At 44.3% G+C, this 9,898-nt stretch overlaps 2 protein-coding genes across 2 annotated transcripts in view; one reads left to right on the top strand and one right to left on the bottom strand.

Annotated features, from left to right (window-relative positions):
• The window catches only part of mtmr7b (myotubularin related protein 7b), a 21,753-nt gene extending 21,023 nt beyond the window's left edge, over positions 1-730 (bottom strand). Inside the window, exon 1 of the mRNA XM_008423204.2 lies at positions 442-730. Within this exon, the coding sequence (XP_008421426.1) occupies positions 442-477 (36 nt within the window). The 5' untranslated portion in view covers positions 478-730. The remainder of the gene's footprint in view (positions 1-441) is intronic.
• A 1,368-nt stretch (positions 731-2,098) lies between these two features.
• Positions 2,099-9,898, top strand: part of LOC103473192 (microtubule-associated tumor suppressor 1 homolog) — a 50,343-nt gene continuing 42,543 nt past the window's right edge. The window contains exon 1 of the mRNA XM_017303863.1: positions 2,099-2,280. The gene's annotated coding sequence lies outside the window, so the exon portion shown is untranslated. The remainder of the gene's footprint in view (positions 2,281-9,898) is intronic.

Genomic DNA, 9,898 nt, shown 5'->3' with positions numbered 1-9,898 from the left:
TCACTGGTCACACAGGAAGTCCACTGGTCACACAGGAAGTTCACTGGTCACACAGGAAGTCCACTGACGGACAGATGGATGAATATGGACGGATGGATGATATGAATTGGTCCTGAAGAAGGGAAACGGAGTCTTTCAGAACAAAGCAGCATCATGATAGAGGTGATCGTCCTCCATCATTAGTGAGAGCATTATGGGATGTCTGCCTGACACAGAAGCATCTTACCTGAGAAAAATATTTTTATTTTTAACGGAAGGATTCACCACAGGAATCCATTATCGGACATTGCGTTAAATTCTCCTGATATTCCCGTTATTATTAACGTCAGGGTCCAGACTGGACGATAATTTAAAGGGACCGTCCCCCTGATCAGGACCGGGCAGGTGAACAGATCAAATATCACCGAGAGAGAAGCAGCAGCAGCGAGTCCGTGGACCTACCTTGGGGGTTCGGATGTGCTCCATCATCACTAACATCCAAGATGGAGGAGATGGAGAGGAACAGCAGCCTTGTCTTCGTCAGCGGTTAAATTCCCACATTCACACCGAGAACAGAGCCGTATTCCCCGCCACTGCTGCTCCAACCCTGCCCGGGAATCCTCTCCATCATTCCCGCCCCTCCGTGTCCCGTCTTTGTTCGGATGAGCCGGCTGACTGCGGGCCCGCCGGTACCGATTCTTCTGTCGGTACTCGGGCCAGCCCTGCCTCTGACCGGACACTCTGATGTCACTTTCAGGACCGTTACATCACTGACATCCGCCACAGATTTTCAAAATAAAAGTCAGCTATAACTATAATCGCTTCCAGGCGTCATCAGCTGAGGAGGTGCACCTGAAAAGGTGCTTTCAACACATGGAAGTTTTTTTTAATACACAAAATTTGTATAATGTAACGAATTATTATAGAAAAAAGGTGCCGTCCTGGGTATTGCAGTCTTTATTATGAAAATCTTCCCGGTATCCCTGTAGCTTTTGCTGCTAAATTTACACTAGCTCACCTGCGCTCTGGTGCATTATTAAACGCTGAAGCTTGTGCTACGACATAACAATACAACAAACATTAAGTAATAATGACAGATAAATTCATTACATGTTACAATAATGAATCGGTTCATGTCATAAAACGAATTACCGTTTAAAATACAATGTTGTGGAAACATTGGTGTCATCACTTATTTGTGACTCAGTGAATGTCATGTTTTTTATTTATTTATTTTTTTTTATTTTATTATTTCTTTTCTCTTATTTTTGTTTTTATCTTTTTTATGGACCTTTTTGGTCTGGAATAAAGATTGATTGATTGATTGACAAATCAGAATTTACCCATTCTGGCCTGTTTTTTGTTTCTAATGCTTCCCGGTTCTGTTGTCTTAGTTTTTCTTCCTTTGAAATGTATAAAAACATAATTGATGATTATATTAAAATAAGTAATTTTCATTAAATCACATAATAAGATGACATATGATGCATAATTTTTATATTATTAAACTACATATTGTCAGTGTTGTATATTATTATATCAGTATTATAATTTATAAATTGTGTTTTAGTCTGAATAGCGGGAGTGGATGGATATTATCAAACACAATTAAAACCATATCAACCGCAGAGCTGCTGCTTTTCATGTCTTCCGACAAAAAAAACTGAATAAAAATTAATAATCATGCTAAACAATTAAAAAATGCGGCAAAACCTTAAAGTGACTCAACACGTCAGAGTGAAGCTGTGATAGGACTTAAAAAACGTGAAGAAATTTAACGGGAGGCGTTTTAGCGGATCCAACGGTGAGTCCCTCTCCGGCCGCCAGGTGGCAGTAGTCACTCATAGCTACAGGTAAAGCTGGCCAGACGCAGTAAAGTTGAACACATTTTATTTGTTTCTGATTACTGAATCTAATCCGTTTTAAACCTAAGACAACACACGAGGAGCACGATTAATAAAACACATTAAAGAAAAAAAATCATATAAAAATGGCAGTTTAACTGAACGTTTTATATAATACAGACGAAGTTAAAAAGATAAGTATTTTTACATCATGTATTCCTCCGCCAATACATATAGTGCGTGAGCCATGTGAGTGGGTGACCGGCTCACTTCACTGATTGGCTGCCCGCCGATGAGACTTGAAGACTCCTCCGGTGATCGCCGTCATCCACCGGAACCAGCTGGGCCCACCTGGGAGCGCGGTTCGGCTGGGTTCGGAGGAGGAAACGTGAAGAGTCTGGTTCCTGTTGTGTCCAGGTGAAGGCTGCAGGTTGCGTGGCTCCTGCTGCAGCAGACGGTGGGTGTACTGGCTGTGGGATTTTACTGTTTATTAGAAACAAGATGCAGAAATGATTCATTTTTACATCACGAAGCTGCTAAGAAACGGCAGATTTTCCACTGAGGAAGCAGCTGCTGCAGTTTTATAGCAGCGTAAATATTTAATGTATTTCTGGGAACCTGAGAGAGAATGTGAAGTTTTTGATTATCATATTTTTAATATTTCTGTAACAGAAAAACTTTGATGCGGTTTCTTTAATGAATGAGATGCACGGCGCTGTCCGCATGCCTGGTTACCTGCAGCTGCAGGTGTCCTGTCTCTGTCCACCCTGTCTGCAGCACCCTGTCCCTGTGTGTGATGGACATTTGTGCAGCTGCAGCATTCTGGGTGTTACATAACAGGTTGTCCTCTGCATCATCCCGCAGGCCTGGCCAGGATTAAGTAAGACTCTGTGGCTCTCCTTGGCGAGCAGAGCTCTCAGGAAACACTTTCATGACCTCTGGCTGCTCCTGATTGGCTCCTCAGTCATTTCACCCTGAAGAGAAAAAGGGAAACTGATGGATTTGTCCGCTGCTGGAGGCTGTGTTGTTATGAATGAGTTTTTAGTGTTGCAGCCATTTAATTTGATTATTCTGAGACTCGGCTGTCCACCAGATCCTTGTGCTTCTCTCGGCTCTTTGCTGGCAGATGGTTTAATCTGGGAATCTTCTTTCAACATTTGCTTTTTATTCTTTAAATATTTACATATTTTTGCTTCTATATTCAGTTGTATATTTTTTTAAGTCGCCATCTTCAGTCATTCTTCCTTAAGTCTTGCATAATAATACATATCTTTATCTCCATTATTAATTAATATTTTTTAAAATCTGACTTTGTTTTAGTTTATTTCTTACTGCTGTCAGCTGTGCCCACAGAAAACGATGGACAAATATTTGTCGCGTTTTGTCTTGGATGTTTGATTTGAAAATGTTTTCTCCAAAAGAGAGAACACAATTATTTCAATATGAAAGAAACTAGTTTTGGCTAAAACATCCCACTCAGTTTTGTCCATAAAGTCTGCTGCTGCTGGGCTTATAGCTTTAATGGATCTCCTCTGAGTTTGGCTGATCTCACTGCTGATCTTATTTCATTTTAGTTTTCACCACAGGTTAAACCCTGCGGATGTTTCCTGTTCTTTTTCAGCCTCGTCTGATGCAGCCGCTCCTTGGTGAAGCTGATTGTTCTCGCCGGCTCGTCATAATTGGCATTTTTGCGTCTGGATGTCAGCGTGGAGCTGAAAGCTGCGCTCTGCTCAGACTTGTTGCTGGGATTGAATCAGTAACTGCTTTTCATTTCTTCTATTATCCATAAACACACTAAAACAACACTAGCTGCTCTGATGGGATTTGCTCCTGCGGCTTCCAGCCTCAGTGACAGTTTAACCTCTTTAACCACAACCACAGTTTGACCGCAGGTTCAGTCACGTAAACCTGTTCTGCTGCTTGACAAACTTTCTACTCTGAACTTATTTCTCAGAAATGTTGAGCCATGGATTTGTTTGAAGTTTAACCGAACACCAGCTTAATCCAAGAGAAAAACTACCTGGTTCCCAGAGCTACAACAGAGCCTTTAGCTCTGTTAGCTGTTAGCTTTTGGTAGCTCAGTTCTTGGGTTTTTTTGTGACCCTTTTCTTTACAGTGTTGAGTCACTCCCACTTTAATCATTGCCATGTTTCACTGTAAAAATCTTATAATTACTAAGAGTTATAACATGGAACCTTTGTGCTAAATAACTGGAAAAATGCAGATGACTTAGCTAGCACCTAGCTGTTAGCCACATGTAGCATTTAGCAGCAAAATGGCAGTTGGTCAATAAAATAGCTTTAATATAGTGGATGATGTTAATTAAACTGCAACATTACTTTTATTTAATGTACCTGTTGCTACCAGGGAGAAGTTATGATAAAAGGTCCAATAAAGTTTTGCTAACAGGCTAAAGGACAGTCTCTATAATGTGAAAATTGCAGTTAGCTGTTAGCCACATGCAGCATTTAGCAGCTAACTGGCAGTTGGAGATGATATAATTTTAAAATTGTGGTCTGTTCTAATTGATTTGCAACAATACTTTTATTTAATGTAACCGTTTTTACCAGGTTATGGTAAAAATGGCTAATATGTAGCCATGGTGCTAACGTCCGGTGATCTGCCAGAGCTAGAAAATAAATAAGATATAAAACTCGCCGTAACGAGATTCGCAGAACAAAATAAATTTCAGTAACCCATCCAAAGAAGACGGCAAAACAATATGAATTGTGCTTCTATTTGATAGTTAAAAGCTGTACAGTTTATAATTTATAGATCAGAGTTGAGAGGTATAACAGGAAACATTTATCTGAAAATGATCAGGTCATTACTAAAAATGAGTAAAAATAAAAAAGCTAAAAGAAAAACTCCCAGCGAGCTCCTGATCCGGATCGCTTTAAAAGATGTCTGACTGGCTGGAAGGGAATAACTGAGAGATTTAACTCTCAGTTAGTTATTTTGGTTGGAGTAGCAGATGGATGGACTCTCACCCACACACCTTCGCTCCTCCAGCTGGTTGTTTTCGGCTGCTCTGTGGTTTCCAGGATTCAGTGAAGGCATCAGGGGAGCAGAAAACTGGGGCACCATTTCCTTAGTTTTATTGGAGAATTTATGCAGAGGACCACAACACCTTCATGTGACCTCTGACCCCGAGGGTGAAGCATGGCGTCCCAGAACTCTTAAGGAAGACTCGTTATCATGACGGAAAACATTCCCGCACATTTCCATTCACACTTCCTGTGTGGGAGAAGCTGGAGCTGGTTAGAGGATCTCACTGAGTCAGAGTTTCCAGACTTTCTCTCACTCAGGGAAACGTTTGTTGCTCCAAACGTTTCGGACACAAACTTCTTGGATAAATGTTTCAGGAGTTTTCCTGCAGTTGGTCCACCAGCAGTTTTAGCTTGTAGAAACACGTCCTCTGCCCCCCGATGTGCTGCGCTGGTTCCTCAACGTTTAATTTACCAGGATGATGCGTCGAATCAAAGTAAAAGGAGATTTTAATCAGATTATTTTGCTTCAGACGCTGCACCATCAACCCGACGCCCACTGCAGAAAACAAGGAGAGGAATGTTGAAACTCTAACTTACTGTCTGCTTTCGTGCACAGAAGAGTTGATGCTGTTCACCTCAGCATGTTTTACAGCTTCCTGCTGAACTTTTTTAACTTGTTTTTACATTTTGTCACAGAACCAAACTTTGTTGTCATTTTTCAGGCTTTTAAGTCTGAAAGGTTAGAGGTCTTCAACATGGGGGACGTAACTTTTTAAAATTCAAAGTTATGTCTTTAAATGCACATAAAAAGCGGCAGCACAGTGTGAAATCAGCTGTTTTGATCTTTTCGTTATAAAATTATTCTTTCATCAAGAACAAACCTGCAGTGTTTCTTTGATTCTTTCCTGCATGTTTGAGAGATCCTTTAATCTCCATGGCAACCATTCAGCCGTGCAAAACACCTGGGTGGACATAGCCCCGCCTCCGAGGCGCTGCTCCTACCCCACTCGGCTCCTTCAGACTAGCCAGCAGCAATTAGCAATCACCTGGTAGGGGGCCTACCGTGTTTTTGAGTTAAAAAATGTTTAAAGTTGACAGGAAATGTGAAAATGCCTGCAGGTGCGTTATTGGAAGATATTATTAACATAACCTGAACACTAAAGTCAAAGGCAAACAGGAAAAAAACCCTTAAATAAACAAACAGAGCTTAGCCTGGTGGGGCCGTAAGTAAAGCCTGGTGGCCCGCCAGGCTAACGACACACCGGGGAAAACCCTGCATTGGGATGACTTCCTGGAGGCGGAGCTTCAGAAAGAGGAGGCTTTAAAGAGACGGAGGCCTTATTTTAAGTCGTTAATCATGAAGTAAAATTCATTTTAAGTCGCATCTGATATATAGCTTTTCTATAGCAACCGAAGGTCACATAGTTACTGGATTAAGCTATAAAATGGACGCCATGTGCTTGGAAAACGGGAGACTGGCCCTTTAACACGATATTTTTAAAAAGATTTTGTTGGCTCTCCTGCCGTTTAATTGAAAGCAGTGTGACAATAAAGCGGGTAATGACATGGGGCGGGTGTCGCCAGGCCAGGAATCGAACCTGTGACCACCGCCACGAGGCCTGAGGCCTCCATACGCGGGTCGTGCTTTGCCCCTGCACCACCCCAGCAGCCCCTTTAACTCGAATTTGACGAGTAACTAATCGATATGATCTGTTTCAGCCATAGATGAACACGTTCAGCTGTTGATACTGAAGGTCCTGTGGTTTATGGGAGCCAGCGGTTCGTTGATGCCGGTGGTTCGGTTCTGCTCTGGCAGCTCGGACTTGGCCCAGCCTCTGTCTGAAACATGAACTCATCAGTTTTTATCCGACTTCCCCATGTTTGGATGTTTTCCCTGAAGCGATTCCAGGCGGATGACGTGAGGGTCGTGTCGTTCAGGAGGTCGCACGTGAGCAGTCATGATGTTACCGGGGAGGCCAGCCGCAGCTTTAAAGGTCCTCAGTAATCTGAGCCGGCCTCTGATTGGCTGCCTGGCTCCGGCCCGCGCTGCATCAGATTACATGTTTGGTTTTCTGCTGCTGATGCTGAACAGAACGGAGCGGCTCCGCTCTGGAGGAGGATCTGGGCCAGAACCGCCCCCTCCGCCCCAGCCCTGCGTGTGCTGTAGAGGAATGTCCCTCCCCTCTTGCCGTAGTCCTGTGCCAGAAGCAGCAGATTTGTGTTTACTGCAGGATCCCTCCTCCTCCTCCCTCCGCCTGGATGGGAAAACGCAGCAGCGATGGGTCACACATGACGCCTGATCGCGCAGCGTGGAGCACCAGCGTCCCAGTCCTCCCAGTCTGTCCCAGTCCGACCAGCTGGAGGAATCGTTTCCTACTGGATCCGTTTTCTCTGCTTTCAAAAGGAGCCAGAAGAGTAAGTTATGACTGCGGCAACAGTTACTGTGTGTGTGTGTGTGTGTGTGTGTGTGTTTCTGGAGACCCAGCTGTTCTGCGGTTGAAGTTCTGGACGGACTGATGATGGTTCTAATCAATAAATCAATAAATCGGACGGTAAACTAAAGTGAAATCAATAATGTAGATGTTGCTCCTCTCTAATGTCGCTGAGGATAAAACGGTTTTGCTCCGTTAGAAAGTCCTGCCTGCCAGTTTTCCATGTTTTCCCAGAAACTGAATCATAATCCATGTTGATGTTTTGGTTGTTTATTTATTGTGGATATTTAAAAACTCTTCCTGTCCCAAATGTTCCTTAGAAATTAAATTACCATTAAAAAATCGTCTATAAATGGCAGCATTATGGTCCAGTTCTGGTTCTGGTTCACATGGAGCTAAAGCATCATGCAGCATCCCCACTGCATGATGCTGCCACTACCATGTTCCAGCAGCAGAACCTGAGGCCTGGTCCGATCAGAACGCAGAGATGTAACGGGTCAGAACCAGGAGGTTCTGATGGGTCACAGATTCTCAATGGAAATGTAAAAATAGATTGGGACTTGTGACCCGGAAGAACAGAACCGCTTCACCATCGTCCTTGTGACGAGCCCTCTGGACTGGTTCTGATGGGTTCCAGAGGTTCAGGCGGCTCTTTCTGGCGGTTCTGACAGTTTCTCTCGTTTCCAGACGTTCAGTTTCAGCCTGACCTCTGACCTCATCCTGAGTTTTGCTGCGTCGGCAGTCGCCCCTGCCTGAGGCGCTGGTTGCTATGAGCGACACGTCCTTCCTCTCTCTGCGGATCAGTCCCGTTGCCACGGTAACTGCTCCAGCTGCGTCGGCAGCGTTGCGGCGTCGTTTCCCAGAGACGTAACGTGATGCAGCAGATCCTGAAACACGAAGCTGTGAGCCGAGCGGCTTCATGAATTAATCAGCCGGGTCGGGTGTGTGTGTGTGTGTGTGTGTGTGTGTGTGTGTGTGTGTGCGTGTGTGTGTGTGTTGTAACGCTTCTGATTGGTGTTTTCGTCCATGTTGCTCGACTCATCTGGTCTGGAGAAGCGGCCATGTTCCTCCAGTTAAAGGGGAATTAAACTCTAGAAATGAACCTTGTGTTGCTGATAAATGTCTAAATTTGTTCCTAAAAGTTCTCTTTATGTTTCTGTGAACATTTATATATTTTCTTGTAATTCTGCTATTTTTTTTGCCTAAACCCGTCTCGGTGCTGCCCTCTTTGGGTTGAGTACTGCTGTTAAATTTCCCTTTCGGTTCCGACCATCCAGTTTGGTTTGGGTCTCCATCAGAGCAGAGCTGCAGAGCGGCCAGTACTTTCACACTCTGTCGTCATAAAACTTTACAATAACACACAAAATAAGTTGTTAGTTTTTTTTTCTCTTTACAGAAAAAGCTAACTTTTTGCTTAAAAAGTCAGTAGAGACTCTGAAAAGTCACTAAATATATCGATGAAGACGTTAAGCTAGCAGCATTTAACTCTTGTCCACACTTGGCCACGCCCCTCAGTGATCCTGGCTCCGCCCACTTCCTACATTTTTCTGGGGGCTGAGCTTTGACAGAGCTTAGTTACACGCTAACTTTATGCGATTTGAGTTAATCGGAGGTCGTAAAGGTCGTGTTTCCATCAATGTGTTTTCGTTATGCACGTTTTAAAGTGTCGCGTTAGAAACGGTTTGTGAAAATGTCGGAATTTGAAAAAACTTTGGAAAAAAGTTTTCATGCTCACTCAAGTTGGTTTCTGTGTTTTCTGACGAGAGTTGGCGCGCTGCCGGAGATGGAAACCCGTTTACAGAGAAAGTTCTGACGAAGGGAGCTGTGGGTCTGTGCCGTACCAGAGGCACCAAACTTTGAATCAATGTTTCAGTCCATCTTTCAGCTGGCGGGCGAGGAGGACGCTCCCCGCTTTTTAGACCTGGTTTCTACTTCCTGTTTCTACTTCCTGTTTCTACTTCCTGTTTATTGCAGCCAATCGTAGCGTCAGCATCTGATTGGACTGGAGTCTGAGGCCCAGTTAAAACTCGTTTCTCTCCATCAGCCGGCAGATTTCCTCTCCTTCACTCGGTCCGTCGGATCAGAACCGACCTGACAGGCGAGTAAATGCTGCGCGGGGGTTCTTCTCTCTGAGCGGGTCGGAACCGCTGTCAGTGGCTGATTCTAACAGGACGGGATGAGCTGCCGGGTCGGTCCGGTTAGAGAATATAGGACGCCGTCTCTGCCTGACCCGGTTTGACGGAACCAACCGGACCGAGTCCAGAGTTCAGCTCCGACCTGGAAGGGAGAGGAGGAAAGGGATTTTAAATCGTTTCAATGTTCTGAAATATTCTGTAGCTCAACAACGCGTTGGTCCAACCGGAGATCCGATTGGTCCTGATGATCCGGTGGAGGCATTTCTGCCCGGAGACTCAAAAAATTCCTCATTGGTTGGATTCATGTCCTTCAACCCCACGATCCTCCAACACGAAGAGCTCAGAGAACCCTGGATTAGAGAAACTTGGTCTCATTTCATTTACCGAACCGTTAAAGAGAATGTACCGACCCTTTTAGGCTTCCGTACCGCCCCTTTTAGGCTTCCGTACCGCCCCTTTTAGGCTTCCGTACCGACCCTTTTAGGCTTCCGTACCGACCCTTTTAGGCTTCCGTACCG

Source organism: Poecilia reticulata, linkage group LG1, assembly GCF_000633615.1.
Source record: "Poecilia reticulata strain Guanapo linkage group LG1, Guppy_female_1.0+MT, whole genome shotgun sequence".
In the NCBI taxonomy this organism is placed as follows: Eukaryota; Metazoa; Chordata; class Actinopteri; order Cyprinodontiformes; family Poeciliidae; genus Poecilia; species Poecilia reticulata.
This window is presented reverse-complemented; position numbering and strand designations above follow the sequence as displayed.